The 19,961-nt window shown below is 39.8% G+C and overlaps 1 protein-coding gene and 1 long non-coding RNA gene across 2 annotated transcripts; both read right to left on the bottom strand.

The window, feature by feature from the left end:
• Positions 1-1,675: 1,675 nt before the first annotated feature.
• On the bottom strand, positions 1,676-2,122 carry LOC141842774 (small ribosomal subunit protein eS17-like). The gene has a single exon (XM_074730787.1). The coding sequence runs from the start codon at positions 2,120-2,122 to the stop codon at positions 1,676-1,678; it is 447 nt and encodes a 148-aa protein (XP_074586888.1).
• A 543-nt stretch (positions 2,123-2,665) lies between these two features.
• Positions 2,666-3,165, bottom strand: LOC141842733 (uncharacterized). Its single transcript, XR_012602979.1, has 2 exons — positions 2,949-3,165; positions 2,666-2,834 (listed from the first exon to the last, which is right to left on the bottom strand). It is a non-coding gene; the product is annotated as an uncharacterized LOC141842733 (long non-coding RNA).
• Positions 3,166-19,961: the final 16,796 nt, after the last annotated feature.

Below are 19,961 nucleotides of genomic sequence, written 5' to 3'. Positions count from 1 at the left end.
CAAGAAAAATAGGGATATTATCTATTCTGGTACGTTGGTTGGCAATTTATATACTCTTAATCCAATAACTCCCACGATGCAACAAATGAAAATTAATAACACATCTTTTAATTCTAATAAGAGAAAGCAACATTTGGAAATGAACCTAATATATCTTTGGCATCTAAGGTTAGGTCATATTAACTTCAGTAGAATTTAAAGATTGATAGTCGATGGACCTTTGGATTCATTAGTGGTGGAAAATTTTTCAACCTGCAAGTCTTGCTTGGAAGGAAAAATGACTAAGAGGTCTTTTAAGGCAAAGGGGTATAGAGCCAAAGAAGTGTTAGAGTTGGTTCATTCTGATTTGTGTGGACCTATGACTATCCAGGCGAGAGGTGGTTTCGAATATTTTGTCTCTTTTATAGACGACTATTCAAGATATGGATACATTTATTTGATGCACCGTAAGTCTGAGTGCTTTGATAAATTCAAAGAGTACAAGGCTGATGTGGTGAAACGTCATGGTAAAAGTATCAAGACACTACGATCTGATCGTGGTGGAGAGTACCTCTTAGGAGAGTGTAGGAGTTACTTATCAGAGGTTGGGATTCAATCCCAATTGTTTACACCTATTACACCCCAACAAAATGGTGTGGCAGAGCGAAAGAATAAGACTCTTATAGAAATGGTTAGATCAATGATGAGTTATTCAGAATTACCAAATTTATTTTATGGATATGTTTTGGAAACGACAGCGTACATTCTAAACTTGGTACCTTCTAAGTCAGTACCATCTACTCTCACAGAATTGTGAAAGGCATAAGCCTAGTTTGAAACTGTTAGTGAGAGCCCTAGAGCCAATCATTTGATGATTGTTGTATGGACTCCATCTATCATATTTCTACATTTTATAAAGGCATTTTATTATGGTTATTATACTTACTTAATATTCGTGTCATATAACTAAGTATAATAATGTCATTGAGTAGAAGGTTCATATCTATATCAATCAATTGGTTGAATCGATAGTGAGATGATATAGATAACACTACTCTAAATGATTCCTAGTCAAGTATTAACATTCAAGGACAATGTTAATACGGCGAGACTAGCATGTAGGTCAACATGATGACTTGATCTCAAAAGTCATGGATATGAGATATCAAGTTGACACATGGGTATGCATTGGAGAATGTATACTGAATGACCCGCCATGAGAACGTATCATGGATCGTTATATGAGTGTCATATACTTTCTCATGTGGCTATTAGTATGACTATTAGTCCTAGGACCTGAAGTCACCATGGTTCCCAACATAAGGAGTTGTATACTTTAGGTTCGTCAAACTTCACCCGTAATTGGGTGGACTATAAAGGCGATTACTGGGTGTGTAGATGGGATCTATCCCTCCTGATGGGAAAGTCTTGAAAAATCGTTCCGGTAGATTCTTGCAGAACAAAAATTTTCCTGAAACGATCTCAAGTTGCCCAACGCGTTTAGATCGTTGGGCTCTTGTGTTTGGTTTACAGGATCCAATATAAAAGCATAATTTAATTAAAGCGGAAACATTAAATTATACCTTTCTTCCGACGTTTCGGAAGGACGAAGTTTGTACCCGAAGACCTCTTGATCTTTGTAACGCCCGCCCTTATCAGAGCCCTGACGGACGTTACAGTTTACTTCCTTCCTTTCTTAAATACTAGTAATCCAATACGAACTCCCAAATTTCTTGTAGCCACCACCAGGGCGAGACAGGAAGGCGGGCGGCGCAGGGGCATCCGCCTGCTTCTCGACGCCGGGGAGGTCCGGCATGCCGAGCGACGCGAGCATGTCGAGGGTCTCCTTGTCGACCTCGATGTGATCGACCTTGATGGCGGACTGGTCCGGCACGAAATCCATGCGACGCTCGCGCTCCTCCTCCTGGAGCTTGAGGGAGATGCCGCGTTGGATCCGGCGCATCAGGTGGGTGCTGAACCCGGCGATCTTGTTGCGGAGCCTCTTGGAGGGGATGATGGCCACCTCCTCCAGGATCTTCTTGTTGGTGTGGAAGTCGAGGGTCATCCTCGAGTAGTAGCGCTCGATGACTTGGAGGGGAGCGATGGGGGCATCGGCCGGACTTCCGTGAGCTGATGGGGGCATCGGGGGCGCAGGAGAGGAGCAGGACGAAGGATAGTTACGTCTTTTTTTTTTCCATCCTTGCGTTCCGCCCGATTTGGAAGGGAGCGATTTTGAGTTCCAAACCAAAATTGCATGTTTATACTTGCTATAACTACACTTTGCAATTGCCTTTCTAACAAGGAGAGTATCGAGTAGATAATGTCCGAGTTTAATGTAAATCTAAATTATTTAAATGCATCAATGAATTTTAAGTAAGACATATTAATGACTGAAAAAAATATGAAATATGTAAATTTTAATATAATCAAATTTAGAAGAGTGAAAGAAACATGTTAGTGCAATCCTTGAGTGAATTAGATGCGTCTAAATCCAACAATATCTCCGTGCTAAAAGTGAATCAAAGTTGAAAGTGACTCAAGAGGTTTTGAGGTTGACAAGACTAAAGATAGTGCATGATTTAGTACAAGATATTTGTGAAATTTAAATGGGCGGCTAGTAAATTATTAAAGATTTTATATAAAAACTACTAAAATTAATATACATGAGAAGATACATTTTGCTCACCGAATAATATTTTTCCAACACCTCCCATGCCAACTTGTACTCAAAAAAAGCAGAATACTTTTTCCTCTTCTTTCTTCCTGTAGTTCCATGGCTAAATATAATCATGGTAAACTCATCCTCAATCCTTCTAGCAAGTTGGGACATCTCACTCCGTCAGAAAGCTCGCAGACTGTCAAAAAACACACATTTCTGGGTTTTATTTCCAATTTCCCTCGGATGCCTCAGATTGGAAAAAAAAAAACCATGAACTAAGGAAAAAATAGGAGACAGAAAGAATGAGTACCAAGGATTGCTTTTGGATCGTAAGGGTTATGCCGTTCAGAATCGCCTCGATCGGTCTCAGCCTACTCCACTCGCAGGCCTCAACAGGCTGGCGATCGACAGCAAGAAGCTGGTCGTGGAAGGATCAGAGAACAACGAAGGGAATAGGGTTCGGGAAGGTAAGGAGGAAAAAGAAGGGGGCGGCGCTGAGATTGCCTTGCGAAACCGATTTAGGGTAATGAAATGGGAATATCGGGTCTGTAGCAAAATGCGGATTGACGGTGTGATCCACCAACCAATAGATTCTGATTTAAGCTCGAAACAGATTAACACCAAGCTCAGTACAGTTCGAGTAAACCACCTAAGGTAAATTGAACCTGACTGTATTAATGTTTATTTATTTTTTATTTAAATTTATTTGTTATAAATTTTATGAGCTCAAGTTGGATTTGAATTTTTATATAGAACTTAAGTTTTGATATTATTATCCTTATAATTTAGATAAATTGGTCAGCTAACATATTAAATTTATATTTTTATTTATGATATATTATAGATAATTTAAGATAGTAAAAAATTATATAATTAATTTTATGTACGTGGATAAAAAATAAATAAATTTATAATTAAAATTTAGACAAGTTAATAAATATGTATAGTTATAATTATAGACCCGACCACGGTTCAGAATTGTCGGTTCGACGGTTCGGAACCGCCGGTTCGACGGTTCATGGCAGGTTGACCCTTAACCTTAACCGTCCAAGACGGTTACGGTTCACGGTTCGGAACCGCCGGTTCACAGTTTGGTTCACGGTTCACTACGGTTCGAGATTATTATATTAAAAATTTAAAATGTATATAAAAGAAATATTGAAAAAAGAGAGAAAAGTCGATGTAGTTTAGTGGTGCGTATTCCTTTCTCTCACGCGGGAGACTCTGGTTTGATCCTCACTAACGGCATGTAAATATAATTTTGAAATAAATATATAAATAAATTTATTGAATAAGTTTATTAAAGATGTACTATAGTGGTCTCTGTATCCATTTCTCATGCGGAACTCTCGCGTTCGATCCCCATCAATCGCATATTATAATATATTTGAAATAAATATATAACCATATTATATATATTATCGTATTGAAATTATGTATAAAAGTCATTGGGGTACAGTGGTGAGTGTCTACGTCTTTGACCGGTGAGAATTATTCTCCATCAATGGCGTATTAAAATTGAATTAAATAAATATAAATATAATATATATATAATTATATTAATTTTATAAACCAAAGACATTGTAGAACAGTGGTGAGTATATGTGCTTGTGTCTTGGGATATCTTGGTTCGATCCCTTGCAACGACATGTTAAATTATAATTTAATTAAATAAAAATAAATATATTTTATATAAAAATGTATTGATAATATATAAAAAAATCATAAAATTAAAAAAAACCAAACTGGCGGTCCGCCGGTTCAAAATGGCTTGAACCGTAACCGGCCCGGCATCCTACCGGGCCGGTTCCGGTTCGGCCCGGCTAACGGGAACTGGCCCCGTCGACCCGGTCCGGGTCCGGGTCGGGTCCGGGCTGAACCCGGCCCGTGGTCGGGTCTAGTTATAAATTGTTCGTGAGTTTTATTTATGAATTTTAATGGATTGAACTTATATTTTTCAAACATCTTTATTATAAAATGAACATAAATAATTTTTTTATAATATCAAATTGATTTATAAATGCTTTACCATGAAGACATGTAATAAACATGACAATAAGACCTGTGTTTATGATGTCAACCACAATGTATGTAATCTATCAATTCTATCAGGATCAAGACAGTAAGCTCCGTGTTTATGAGTGATGTCAAGTACAATATATTTAATTTGTCAACTCTATAGCATAAAAGTGAAATTAGTCATCTTAGAGACTCCACACAGTCAATTTTCATGATTACATGTGAGGAGATAAATTGAAAAACTGTAATTGACTACTACAAGAGAGGACATTATCTCGATTTTATCAAAATTCGACTCTTGTCTACTATAACAAATCTACCTCGTAGTAACCAACTCAACTATATTCCAGAGACATATAATTTGTTAACTAAGAAAAATGATAAATCTTAGTTAGACTTATTGACTATCTCTGGGGTGACCGGTCCGGCCCTACGGAGGTTTTCCACCGGCCACCAGGGTAAATCGGGAAGTGCACACAGCGGCCAGCCTAAACGCCCAACATCCTTTGATTGCGCTCCCTATTTAAAAAAAAAAATTAAAAATATGCCTAATTCAAACCATGCCATATTGCACACTCATATGATAAATTTTCTTAATATTCTATTTCAGTTTAGATATTATCGATTAAAGTCTCGCAAAGTTTAGTCATAAAACTTAGAGGGGAAAGAAGAAAGTAGAGGTAAATATTAATCTTTAAGTCAATTTATTTATTTTTATCAAACTTCATGAATTTATGATCAAATAAAGCTTAATTACCTTAAAATAAATAGCAGGCCAATTTTTCAAGCATATATAACCAACGAGCTTGGTGTCAAGGATATGTAATAAATAGTAATGAAAGGTATTCCGATCAATATATCGTGGATAAATCAAATATCGGTTCAAAATTATTGACATATATGCTCCTCAAAGAGAATCGCCCGGAGAGATGAGAGGACCTGAAAAACACTCAAAAAAAGTGGTCAGAATGGCGCCGAGGGTCCCGGCAAACCACTTCGACGCTCAAATTAGAGTTCGGCGTGAGGAAGAAGTTAATGACTTGGGGAAATCAGGATAGATGTATGCGTTCCTATACCCATGGACATGAGTTACCTTGTTATAGTAATTGATCTCTGAAATATTAGTATCCGTTTAACAAATATTCTAAGATATCCGTTCTAATTTTTTAAGAAAATTCTGAAATATTTGTTTAAGAAATATTTCGAGATATTTTCCTTATTCTTTGGGTGAAACAGTTTTAGAGTTCCTAATCTTAAAGATGAACTGGTTTTATGACTTTATCCTTGATGATGTGTCATTGTCCTGTCGTATTACAAGCATCCCCAATTAGTCTAATCGAAGGAGGCGTAGTCCGACTGACTGGACTGTGCTAAGTTGTTATCGGGATACCTTGATGAGATGTAATCGTCCCGCCATATCACAAGGATCCCCAATTAGTCTAATCGAAGGAGGTGTAATCGACTAACTAAAATGTGTTGCGTTGTCATCGGGATGCCTTAATGAGGTGACATAAGACAAAGTCGCGATCTCGAGACTCGGTGCTCTAGGCCTGTCATAAGGCAAAGTTGCAAGCTTAGGGTTCGGTGCTCCGGGCCTGTCGTAAGGCAAAGTCGCAAGCTCGGGGCTCTGTGCTCCAGACCTGTCGTAAGGGAAAGTTGCGAGCTCGGGACTCGGTGCTCCAACCTGTCGTAAGGCAAAGTCACGAGCTTGTAGCTCAATGGTGTGGGTCTATCGTAAAACAAAGTCACGAGCTCTGGGTTCGATATTCTGGATCTGTCATAAGGTAAAGTCGCGAGCTTAGGGCTCAGTGCTCCAGGCCTGTCGTAAGGTAAAGTCGCAAGCTCGGTGCTCTGGGCCTATCGTAAGGCAAATCATCGAGCTCAGGACTCAGTGTTCCTGCCTATCATAAGGTAAATCATCGATCTCGAGGCTCAGTGTTCTAACCTGTCGTAAGGCAAATTGTTGAGCTCGAGGCTCGATGTTCCGCCCTGTCATAAGGAAAATCATCGAGCTTGGGACTTGGTGTTCCGGCCTGTCGTAAGATAAATCATCGAGCTCGGGGCTCAGTGTTCCGGCCTGTCGTAAGGTAAATCATCGAGCTCGGAGCTCGGTGTTCCAGCCTGTCGTAAGGTAAATCGTCGAGCTCAAGGCTCGATGTTCCGGCCTGTCATAAGGCAAATCGTCGAGCTCAGGGCTCGGTGCTCCAGCTTGTCGTAAGGCAAATCGTTGAGCTCAGGGCTCAATGCTCGGGCCTACCGTAAGGCAAATCATCGAGCTCGAGGCTCTGTGTTTTGGCTTGTCATAAGGCAAATCGTCGAGCTCGGGGCTCGGTGCTCCGGCCTGTCATAAGGTAAATCATCGAGCTCGGGCCTCGGTATTTTGGCCTATCGTAAGGTAAATCATCGAGCTCGAGGCTTGGTGCTCTGGCCTGTCGTAAGACAAATCATCGTGCTCAGGGCTCAGTGTTTTGACCTGTCGTAAAGAAAATCGTTGAGCTTAGAGCTCGGTGTTTCGGCATGTCGTAAGGCAAATCATTGAGCTCAGGGCTCGGTGTTCCAGGTCTGTCGTAAGGCAAAGTCGCAAGCTCAGGACTCGATGCTCCGGGCCTATCGTAAGGCAAATCCGTGAGCTCGAGGCTCGATGTTCTGGACCTTAGAGTTTTGAAGCACTTCAATATTAAATTTATGAAATAATGCTGTAAAGATTAATGACCTGATGAATGAATTAAGATAAATAGAGTTAAGAAAGATATCCTGATGATCCGAACAGAGTATAATAGAGTGACCAACTCAATAACAAAGGCGAATGATGAATCAACATCGTGTAGTCAGAACTATTCTGATATTGGATCTCTGTCCCCAAAAAAGCTGCTATAAGAAAGTCCGGATCTTAACTGATAATGAAATGAAATATCCATTGGTTTTTGCGCTCTATCCACAACTATGTCTGAATCTAGGGAGATTGGACCTTGAGAAAGGTACTTACTAATGGATACCGCTGGTCCGAAACCAAGAAAGTTTATAAAAACACCTGAGAATTTTTAGAGACACATCAAATGAATAAATATTAAATGAATCAATACTGTAAGGTTAGTAATATAATGAATGAATTATAAAATAAAGAGTGTTAAAGAAAATATTCTGATGATTCAAAGAGAGGTTTATGCTTAATGTTGAGGCTCTACTTTAATAATGATAGGAATGACTCCTTGTCAGATAACATTTACGAAAGAGTATATATCTTGAGCCGACACCATCGCTAATGATTCAAGAAATATGTTAACTGTCATAGTAGTCTTTATTGTCTTCAAATACTTGTTTGGAATGTGCAGCTAGAACATTGCTACGAATTCAGAATCACCAGTATTATTGGATAGAACATCTTAAAAGCCCTGATCATTTCTACAACAATTCATTAGAATTGAATTTAGAACAATTCTTCTTTTAATATAAAGGTTGTGATCATCCTTGATAGACTAACAATTCCATGAATAATTAGTCCGATAATAAGAGCAGAAATAGCAATAGCTATAGTTGGGCATTTGACATGTTTTGGATATATTTTATTTGCATAAGCTGACAATTGAAAACTGATTATGATGTAATTTTCTAACAACAAAATTTATAAATATAGATGAAGATATCAATAAAAAAAATATGTAGAGGTTCTTCTTTGTAATCGATGAGAGGACTCAGCATCTGCTCTCAATTCAAGATATGTTCATATCAAGTAATCTTCACCATATGAACAAAACTATAAAAGAAAATTATGACAATAAGAGTAAGGAGATTTATCTCATTAGAAAAAGTTCTTTGAGACTACCAATGGAGGCTTCAAAAAATAAGTTTTGCAAGAGTGTAAACTAATCAACATCACAAAATCCCACGAAAAGGTCTTTCCCTGTTCATTTACTTTAGCAAATACAACTGATTACGATTTCCTTTCTCCTTTATCTAAGAAATTCATGTTCTTCCTGAGAAGATAAGATCCATAGTTTGTGCTTTAGAAGTTGTAAAAGCAACATTTGAATTTACCCTTCATATAAAATGCATTGCTTATCTAGAGATGTTGAGATCAGATTCATGTATCATGAGTTTGAAAGAAATATATAAAAAATCAAATCTATGAAATCTGAGAGATATAAATAGAAATCCCAACTAGCTTTGTATAAAGAAACAGACTAAAGGCACCAGAAGTCCAAACTATTAAAGAGCCAGAATAGAACAGATAACAAGAGCTTTTTCCCATGTCATATTAAGGACCTTTTAACAAAACCAAGAGATCCAATAAATTTTGAGACTGCATATAATTGAATGTCTTACTTTTGCCATCTCCTTTCTTAGTTGTAGCGCTACAAATTCCAAACATTGTCCAATAAAGAAGCTTCATGATTAAAATATAAACTTAGATATCGGCTCGCCACTTCAAACGCCCATGATGCTAAGGATAATAAAAGCGTTTGGCAAAAATAAAAACCACTGATACAAATTATGACTGCATTTATTAAGAAATCCTAAATTGGAGGTAGAAAATCACATTTCAAAGGTTTTTTTTATAATTACTGATCATACAATAAAAAATTCTAACAAGATAATAAATTGCCAATTGAAAATAGTATCAAGAGTTTTATTATCCGTAGAGCCAACAATGCTTCTGATGGAACCCACAAGACCACAAATATGTTCATACCAAGCAGGAAAAAATAATCCATCTAGTAAATAGATAAACCACTATATGAATTTATTAAATTATAAAAGAGAATAAGATTAAAATAGATGAATATGATAATGACAAGTAGAGACTTATCTTGCTAATGAACATTCCATGAATCAGGTCATATTGAGTTCATCCGGAATTCTAAAGTAATGACAATGAAGTATAATACTAGATGATAAAACCTTAAGTAATGGAAAGCCTAATAAACTAAAGTCAATGACTTCTTGAACCATCAGACATATGAGGTGACTAATCTGATGGCGCAGCCTATGCCAATTTGGTTTAGACATTACATCGAACATCTTTGATAATATAAGCTAGACTTGTCAATCTTTTAGATATCAAGAACATGGATGTTTTGTAAATAGATGAGTGATCAGAATAATGACTCCTCAGCTTGTCTATGAATTCAGAGACCACGAAGACTTTTGATTTAGATTTACGTAAGCCAAGAACTTCCTACAATCTGACTTGCTTTGGTAATTGATTGCTCTTGTCATAAAATGTGTCATCTCGAAGAAATCTTCATGAACTATAGAATTGCTCCTGTGTTTAGTTTTGACGGAGGAGGCTTTTTGCTACTGTTAGGAGGATCAAGGGGAGAAAATTTAGAAATGGGATACTCGTCGTAGCTTTTCTTTCCAACGGAGCCGTGATTGTCATTAGTTCTTACAGTGTTAACCATCGTAGCATCTCGGCTCAGTTTTCCCACAAATGACGCCAATTTATTTTGGCCAATACACCGTGGATAATTTAAACGCAGGTTCAGAACTGTTGATGTGCACCCTCCTTGAAGAGAATCGCCCGGAGAGAAGAGGACCTGAAAAGTACTCAAAAAGAGGGTTAGAATGGCACCAGGGGTCCCGACAAGCCACTCCGACGCTCAAGTTAGGGTTCAACGTCAGGAAGGAGTTTAATGACTTGGGGGAATTAGGGTAGATGTGCGCGTCCCTGTATCCATGGGCATAGGTTACCTTTTTATAGTAGTTGATCTCTGAAATATTAACATCCGTTTAGGAAATATTCTAAGATATCCATTCCAATTTTTTAGGAAGATTTCAAAATATTTGTTTAAGAAATATTTCGAGATATTTTCCTTATTCTTTGGGTGAAACGGTTTTAGGGTTTCCTAATCTTAAAGATGAATCGGTTTTATGACTTTATCCTTGATGAGGTGTCATTGCCCTGTCATATCAAAAGGTTTTCTAAGAAGTCAGCCTACAATATCTACTTAAAATAGCTGGTAGCTGCCGATTCTAACCTCAAGCCAATTCAGAGCTCCTTTACCCTGACAACGACAATGGTGCTTAGTCGGTTGGTCCTATAAGATAGACTAAATACACAGTTGAATTTGATAAGCACTTAGTTACGAAACTATGCCTTTTGTTCGATATCGGTGGAACGACTTATGTTTTAGATTTTCAATATAGAGCCTAGGAAGAAGTTGAGAGTGGAGTTGTCCTCCCCGTAGTGGTCAACTATAATTTTTTGATTTACCTCCTCACATATGGTGTGGAGCCAACCATGTGGGACTATTAGGATGACGGATTCTACCTTTTGCTGAACAGAGTAGAGTTACTTCTGAATCTACTACATTAGCAAATCAATCTTTTTTAACCATCCTAGTTGAAGTGTCATGATCAATAAATGCAATGAAGTTTCTTCATTTGTTTCACATCTTCTTGATATGCACTACAATAAATTTGTCAATTGACAACGCACTATTATTTTACCCGTAGTGCGCATTGTATGCTGCATAACTACAAACTACTGAAAGGCATAAGACATTGACAATGTGTACCGTTGCACTACAATCATGATCATTCACGACATGCAATATGCACTGCAATTAAAAGCATTTACAACACGCAGTGGCGCTGCAGTTAGAATGTGATGTTAACCACATATAATTATCAACATCATACGAATACCATACGCACTTATAAAATCATTCATGAGCGAAAAAAATCTACGAGTTTGCCTTCACAAGCTGAATATCGATTCAATGTTGGACGATCTTACTAGGACTGTGAAGAACACGGGGTTCAACCACTAAGAACTTGAAGATGCGCTTCTATAGAGTTGAATTGGTCACCTTAAAGATTAGTTGCAAAAACTTGATCATCAAATTTAGGGTTAAGAATTCTGCTTTTCATTGAATAGTTGGAGTTAGGTTTTCTTGCTTAAACTATAAAGTATGATTAGTTTAAATCCTAATAAAAGCATTAATATTATCTATATTTAGACCAACATCTTCAGAAGAAACTTCAGCTATTCCCCAAGGTCAGATCCGTGATGCGAGAACATTGAAATCATGTCCATCATCCAACCCAACAGAAGAGCCACCAACCAAGGCTGCACCTTTCAGATCCTTGAAATAGGCAAGAGAGGAAGTTTAGGATTATCGAAGAAGATGCCGTCGAGCTCCTCCACCACCTTAGAGCGTCGTGCGAGCTTTGGTGGAAATCCAAAAAATAGCGAAACACGAAAGGGTTAGCCGTTTAGGGTTTTATTTAGAGTTTTAATAAATTTAAATAATATAAATTTATAATTATTTAATAAACTAGTTCATCTTCTTGAGATTAGTCGACTGATTTTCTCATACTAGTCAATTGATTTGGTCAGCGGCAGATATAAATCACATCTAATTTTATCAAATTTCAAATGTCAATTGATTGATTTTACTCATCAGTCGACTGTTATGGATGAATCGAGTCATTAGTCGAATCGATTCTATTCTGTTTGCTTCCCAAACTAAGTCAGTCGATTGATATAAAGAATTAGTCGAGTTGATTCATAATCAGTCGACTGATGTGAAGAATCAGTCAAGTCAATTCTATTCTGTTTGCTTTCGAAACAACATCAGTCGATTGATGTGAATAATCAGTCAAGTTGATTCTATTCTATTTATTTCTGAAACAGCATCAGTCGACTGATTGGATTAATTAGTCGAGTCGATTCTAAAATCCATTCGACTGACATGATTATCAGTCGACTGAAATTTTGAATCTGGCTAAAAATTTAGTATCAATCAACTGATATTTCCTTCAGTCGACTAATATCAATATCAGTCGACTGTATACTACAATCAGTCGACTGATAGAAGTTTTACTACATCCACCTCACTTACCTTCCGCGCATCTAATCCATGATGCGCTCGTTCTTTCCTCTCTTGGCAAAAGTCTGGTTGTCGACCTTCTTGGATTTCATTTGTCTTACATCCAACCTTCTAACTTGTAAGGACTTTCTCTCGCTAAGAATTCGCTTCTCGACTTTGTTGGATTTCCTTTTGTCTTACATTCGTTCTTCTTACCTGTAAGGACTTTCCTGCACACTTGATGCATAAGTGAGATTTTTTATATTGTGCTCTAACATTTATTGATGTCAATCATCAAAATTATAACTCATGGGCATGATTGCTTCAACAATCTCCCCCTTTTTGATGTTTGACAACACGAAAATTTGAAAACACAGTTATCTCCCCCTTTGACAAATATCAAAATATGAGGACAGTATAAGAGGGAAAAGAGAAAACATAACGAGAGTCACCTCCCCCTAAAATAATGCATACGGATGAGAGGCTCATTTAGCACACACATAGCAAGCAAGCCAACAAAGATGGAACATGTATCCAAAATTGAAGAAAGCATAGATACAATACACAAACACGCATCAGAAGAGATACAAAGTGAAATGATTGCATTTACTTCAAAAGGTTTCATACATAGAAGCACTCAGACGGTGCTAAAAATAAAAATACAGAGTGTAAGTGTACATATAACAATACAAACACCCTAGAGGAAAAGACAACAGTCTAATCAAGATCCATATCCGGAGGAGCACAGCTAGCAGATGCTCCACTAGAAGTAGAAGACGGCGGAGGAGGATGACTAGACATCCATGACTAAAACATCCTAGTCAGATGGGCAACGGATCCATTAATGGAGCCAAGACTACTGATAATCTCAAGGTGTAGCTCCTCAATCCGAGTGTCAAGAGACTCAATAATTGCCTCTAAGTAATCGTATCGATCCGCTGGGAACTCATCGTCGTCAGAGGCAACTCGGGCTGGCAAAGGCGGTGTTGTTAGATTTAAGAGGTGTTCTAAGGCAATCATCTTAAAAATTCTCAAAAATAATTTTAGAAATATTCTATGATTTTTCTGAAATTTTAGAATATTTTTCTGGAATTTTTGGATTAGCGGAAGTAGCAAAAATAAATAGGAAGTAAAATGTCCGAGGCGGGATTTGAACCCGCAACCTATAGGAATCTGCAACTCTTAAAATATTTCCAATAACCAAGGGGCCCCAACAAGGGTGTTCCAAAAAAGAAGGAACCGAATTTTATTTATAGGCGAGTTAGGTCTAGGAATCACTTAATATAAATAGGAGGCTTAAGAGAGGATTTTGATTATCTTCGAAAACCCTTTCCTCACCTCTCGCCCAGAACGCCGTCGCCCCTCTTTTCTCCTCCCTCTCGGCGCCCCAAACCCGAAGAACGAGGATTCCGTCCCCTAGGATCACAAGGAAGGCTTCCGGAGAACTTCTTCTACAAGGACGCTCCTCTCCGCGAGAAGAACGCGTAGACGTAGGAAGATCGCCGAGAAGATCTTCTTCTCCGAAACTCTAACGGAAGAATTGTAAGGAAATTAGCGCAGGAGGTAAGTACCTCTCACCTGCAGTATAAGTAGCTCCGTTCGTATGCATAAATCCATAGTTTTAGTTATTCACAAATTTATGTATGTATGTGGAGATTAGCTTCTCTTAAGAAAGGGCACCTCTAGATGGGCTTATGTGCTTCCCCCTCTAGTTTGGGGTTTAGACGCATGTGGTGCCTAGGGTGTGTCCTTAGTTATAGACACGTAAGGTGTTTGAGAAAATGTCAGAATGTATAAGTTTTAGCATGTTTAACATGTTTATGAAAATAATTACCTTGCCTCAGTAATTATGGACTCGAGTTCGTCCATGGGTGGGCTCCTAGATCGCCCCTAGGCCCTAGATCGCCTAGTATATGCAAGGTTAAAGAGAAAAGAATTATTAAAGAAAGTATTTTACTTTTTATATGGCATGTGCTTGGACTCCGAGTTCGTCCATGGGTGGGCTCCTAGATCGCCCCTAGGCCCTAGATCGCCTAGTAGTACCCTAATGGGTTCGGGATTAGCTACCTCGGATCTATTTAGGGATGCGCGCATAGTTAGCACAATGCCGGGCCCACAGCAGGATGATTACTATTTTCACTTACTATATGTATAAGTTTTCAAAAGTTCATTACTAACTTGAAGTGAAATTAGTTTTTAAGATTCATGTTTAGTTCAGTTTATGATTTTAGTTCATGTGCTTGTTATGATGAGTATGCCATGATATTTATCTAGCTTATATGTTTCAGTAGCAATAAATGACAAGCATGAAGATATTTCCTTTCATATTTTTCAAAAGCATGATTTTAAAATATGTATCGTTTTGTGAGTAGGATGGTACTTGCTAAGCTTTATGCTTATAGTTTCATTTTCCTTGTACTGCAGATAAGGGCAAAGGAAAATTCGAGTAGCGGAGGCGGCAGAGACGATGCGAAGTGTGTGATGTGGTGGAACTTAGAATAAAGAGCCTTGGGAACTTGCATCATTAAGAATGCTAAAGACTAGTCTTTATGAGTTGTTTATTTTCCGCACTTTCGAATGTTAACAACTATAGTAGTTCTATGCATTATTTGATAGTTGGTAAATTACAATAGCATGCTAATTAGTAGTGAAAGGTAAGGTTGGAAGTTACGGAACCATTTTGATGCCAACATGTTATTTAGGATAAATTCAGATGCTAGCATTGCTTAGTTTTAATGCCAAGTTGATACCATGTCTAGGTTTCTAAATCCATGTTTAGAAATTGCTAAAGTATGTTTAATTGCCATGCAGATATCTGTTTAATAGTCTAGAATCATTTAATACATGTGGTAGAGCTTAACTATAGGTTTATTGGGGTTTTGGTACGAAGTAGAATAGACTCCATGCTCTTAGATTGTAATTATGGTTTGGTCATTGTTACTAGGATGGTTAGACTTTATATTACCCATTTGGGAGCATGTGTTTACTCAACTATCACATAGCAAGAAATTTTAAATTAATAGTAGATTTTAGCAAGTATAAGTAACGGATCGCCTTAGGGGTAAGAAGGGCGGTCGTTACAGAGTGGTATCAGAGCAAGTTCTATCCTTCCTCCACACACACATCCAGCATCGTACCTGCAGCTTCCAAGTAAGAGTACCTCTCACATTACTAATGCTTTCTTGCTTTTATGTTATAGTTAACGGAAGCATGCTTATACCTGATAGCAACCTATGCATTCTAGTTTTCATAATTTATAGTTAACGGAAGCATGCTTATACCTGATGACACTTTAATATAGTTGTAGTAAAATATGTATGTCCTCTGCTTTTCTAGATAATGGCAAGAGGACGCCCAACTAGAAGGGCACCAACTAGTGAGCCTCAGCAGGAGACAAATGACACAGTGCCTCCACCCAATCTCATGGAGATAGTAGCTCAGCTCCAGAGACAGATAGCTGAGCAACAGCAAGAGATAGCCACTTTGAGGGCAAATCAGCAGACTGCACCCACTGCTACACCAGGACCGAATGAGGAGACACCAATAGTGACAGAGGTCCCACTTAGAGTACCAGTCCCACCAACAGCAACAGAAGCCCCAACAGGAGGGGCAAGAAGAGAAGCATATCTGGTTCAGTGGCAGAAGCTCAAGCCAGAAACCTTTTCAGGCACTAGTGAACCATGGGATGCCCAAGCCTGGTTCAAAACCCTGGAGAGTACAATGGAGCTTCTGGACTGGCCAGAGCATGAGAAAGTTAAGTGTGCCTCCTTCTGCCTAGCAGGAGACGCTAGAATGTGGTGGGAACGGGTGAAGGCCAAACGAGAGATAAATCAGATGACGTGGGCCAACTTTGAAGCTGAGTTCTTCGAAGAATTCTTTCATATGCGGGTTACTAATCGGCATTATGATGAATTCACTGAATTTCGTCAAGGCAACCTATCAGTAGAGGAAGCCGTGAAGAAATTCAACAGACTAGCTCGCTTGTGCCCTGAGCTGGTCAGCACTGAACGAGAGGAGTTAGACTTATGCTCAAAATGTTGAGGCCAGAAATAGCCTTGAATGTGGCCAGCGGAATTCATAGGCCGCAAACCTCCAGAAGAACTGGTTAGTAGTGCTTTAATCACCGAGCACTACCTGAACAACATGCAACAGCAAAAGTCAGCGATGGTAGACAGCAAAGGCCAAGGCAGTTCAGGAATTCAGAAACCCCAGGGCCACAACTCTAATTGGAAAGGGAAGAATCAGGGCAAGAGAAAGCAGTGGAACCATCCAAAAGAGGAACCAGCAAACAAGCAAGCCAAGTATCCCACTTGTTCCACGTGTGGGAAACAACACTCGGGAGTCTGCCGCCTGGGCACCCGTGGGTGTTATAACTGTGGTCAAGAGGGGCATATGGCCAAGTATTGCCCCACCAGGAACCCTCTGCTTACTCCACAGCCTACTCAGTATGGAGGCCAACCTGCACAGTTACATCAGATGCAAGCAGCACTGGATGGTCCTCACATTAGTCAAGGCAGATCAGAAGCCCCATCAGCCACTACAAATGCACGAGTCTTCTCACTGACCAGAGGGGACGTAGCGAATGCCTCAACAGTTGTGACAGGTCAGATATCTATTATACAGCAAAATGCAACTGTCTTATTTGATACTGGGGCAACCCACTCTTTCATATCTAGGGTATTCGCCGAGAAGTTAGCTATTCCTCCAGATGTACTTAGTGGTCAGTTTTTAATAACACTACCTTCAGGAGAGATCATGACATCCACGCACCGGCTCCGAGCGGTGCCAGTCATAATAGCAGACAGAGAACTATTTAGTGATCTGATAGTGCTGCATATGACATGATTATGATGTCATTCTTGGAATGGACTTTCTGATCAAGTACGGTGCTTCCATAGAGTGCCGTAAACAGAAAGTCGTGTTCCAGCCTGAAGAGGGAGTACAGTTTGAATACATCGGAGAACCAAAGAGAAAGGCCAAGAAATTTCTCTCAGCTCTGAAAGCACGGAAAGCTGCTGGACACGGGATGTACGGGGTTTCTAGCACATGTAGTCAATACCGAATTGGAGAAGGACCAAAAGCTAGAAGAGGTCCGAGTGGTATGTGACTACCCAGCAGTCTTCCCTGACGAGTTACCAGGCTTAGCACCAGACAGGGAAATAGAGTTTGAGATAGACCTCATTCCAGGTACCAACCCTATCTCAAAAGCACCGTACCGTATGGCTCCAGCAGAATTAAAAGAACTTCAGGAGCAACTACAGGAGCTGCTCAACAAGGGCTTCATACGCCCTAGTCACTCACCTTGGGGAGCTCCCGTGTTGTTCGTGAAAAAGAAAGACGGGTCTATGCGCTTGTGTATAGATTATCGAGCCTTGAACCAAGTCACCATCAAGAACAAGTATCCCTTGCCAAGAATTGACGACTTGTTCGACCAGTTAAAGGGAGCAACAGTGTTCTCAAAAATAGACTTGAGATCGGGATATCACCAGGTGAAAGTTAAGGAAGGTGACATCCCCAAGACAGCTTTCAGGACCAGATACGGACATTATGAGTTCGTAGTCATGCCCTTCGGCGTGACGAACGCTCCAGCCACTTTCATGGACCTGATGAACAGAGTGTTCAAAGCCTATCTGGACAAGTTTGTGATCGTCTTTATTGACGATATCCTCATTTATTCCAGGACTCAGGAAGAACACGCAGAACACCTGAAGACAGTACTAGAGATTCTTCAGCAGAGTCAGTTGTATGCAAAGTTCTCTAAGTGCGAGTTCTGGCTCGATCAGGTGTCTTTCCTGGGTCATATCATCTCCAAGGATGGTGTTACGGTAGACCCCATCAAAATAGAAGCAGTGAGTAACTGGGCTAGACCGAAGAATGCCAGCGAGATCAGAAGTTTTCTGGGTCTAGCAGGTTACTACAGGAAGTTCGTAGAGGATTTCTCCAGAATAGCCTCCCCCCTAACAACCCTTACCAGAAAGAACCGAAAGTTTCAGTGGACGGAGGACTGCGAGAACAGTTTTACGGAGCTAAAGAGAAGACTGACCAGTGCTCCCATCCTGACTCTTCCAGAGACCACTGACAGCTTTGATATATATAGTGATGCTTCTAAATTAGGACTTGGAGCAGTGCTGATGCAGAATGGTAAGGTTATCGCCTATGCCTCTAGACAACTCAAGGATTATGAGAAGAACTACCCCACTCATGACCTTGAGCTAGCTGCAGTAGTGTTCGCTCTCAAGATCTGGAGGCATTACCTATATGGAGCTCAGTGTAGGATTTTCACAGATCATCAGAGTCTGAAGTATTTCTTTACTCAGAAGGATCTGAACATGAGGCAGCGCAGGTGGCTCGAACTGGTCAAAGATTACGACATTGACATCCTCTACCACCCAGGGAAAGCTAATAAGGTGGCAGACGCACTTAGCAGGAAATCTAGTGCCGCCCTACTAGCTTTATCCTCCATGGCACCGCCCCTTCAGAAAGAAATATCGGAGTTCGGACTTGAAATTGTCGTCGGGCAACTCTCCACCTTGACCTTAGTGTCAACCCTGCTTGAAGACATCCAGACAGCACAGGATCAAGATCCTGACCTCCAGAAAATCAAGCAGGGGATAGCAGAATCAGAAAATGGGGAGTTTCGCTTATCGGATAGTGGGGCACTGTACTACGGTGACCGCTTATGCGTTCCCAACCAAGAAGAGCTACGAAGGAAGATCTTAGAGGAAGCCCATGGATCACCTTATGCGATGCATCCTGGTTCCACCAAAATGTACCAAGACCTCAGGGGACGTTTTTGGTGGTCTGGGATGAAGAGGGACATCGCCCGATATGTCAGTACCTGCCTGACATGTCAAAGGGTTAAGGCAGAACATCAGAGACCAGGTGGAGTTCTGCAGCCTATCCAAATTCCAGAGTGGAAATGGGAAGATATTTCCATGGACTTTATAGTGGGATTACCCAGAACAACGAATGGATATGATGCAATCTGGGTAATAGTTGACAGATTGACTAAGTCTGCCCACTTCCTAGCTATCAGAATCTCCTATTCCATGGAACAGCTAGCTCAGTTATACCTCAAGGAGATTATCAGACTACATGGAGTCCCTAGGACTATCATTTCAGATAGAGACAGTAGGTTCACTTCGCACTTCTGGGAGTGCGTACAGACAGCACTGGGCACCAAACTGAAGTTTAGCACAGCTTTCCATCCTCAGACAGATGGTCAGACAGAAAGAGTGAATCAAGTTCTAGAAGACATGCTCAGAGCATGTGCTTTAGATTTTAAGGGCAGTTGGTGTAGATACCTGTGCTTAGCAGAATTCGCCTACAACAATAGTTATCAGGCCACTATCGGCATGGCACCCTACGAGGCTTTATACGGGCGGAGGTGTAGATCTCCTATCTGCTGGTATGAGGGTGGTGAGAGGCAAGAGTTAGGCCTACAGACAGATCTTATAGATGATACCACAGTAGCCATACAGCAGATCCGC

The sequence above is a fragment of the Curcuma longa genome, chromosome 12 (genome assembly GCF_044706935.1).
Source record: "Curcuma longa cultivar G26 ecotype Majalengka, Jawa Barat chromosome 12, ITB_CL_G26_1.1, whole genome shotgun sequence".
NCBI classification, from domain to species: domain Eukaryota; kingdom Viridiplantae; phylum Streptophyta; class Magnoliopsida; order Zingiberales; family Zingiberaceae; genus Curcuma; species Curcuma longa.
Note: the sequence above shows the minus strand (reverse complement) of the source record. Positions and strands in the feature narration are given on the sequence as shown.

What these genes read in the sequence shown, in the direction of transcription:
- LOC141842774 (XM_074730787.1), bottom strand. Translation starts at nt 2,122, where the DNA reads ATGCCCCCATCAGCTCACGGAAGTCCGGCCGATGCCCCCATCGCTCCC.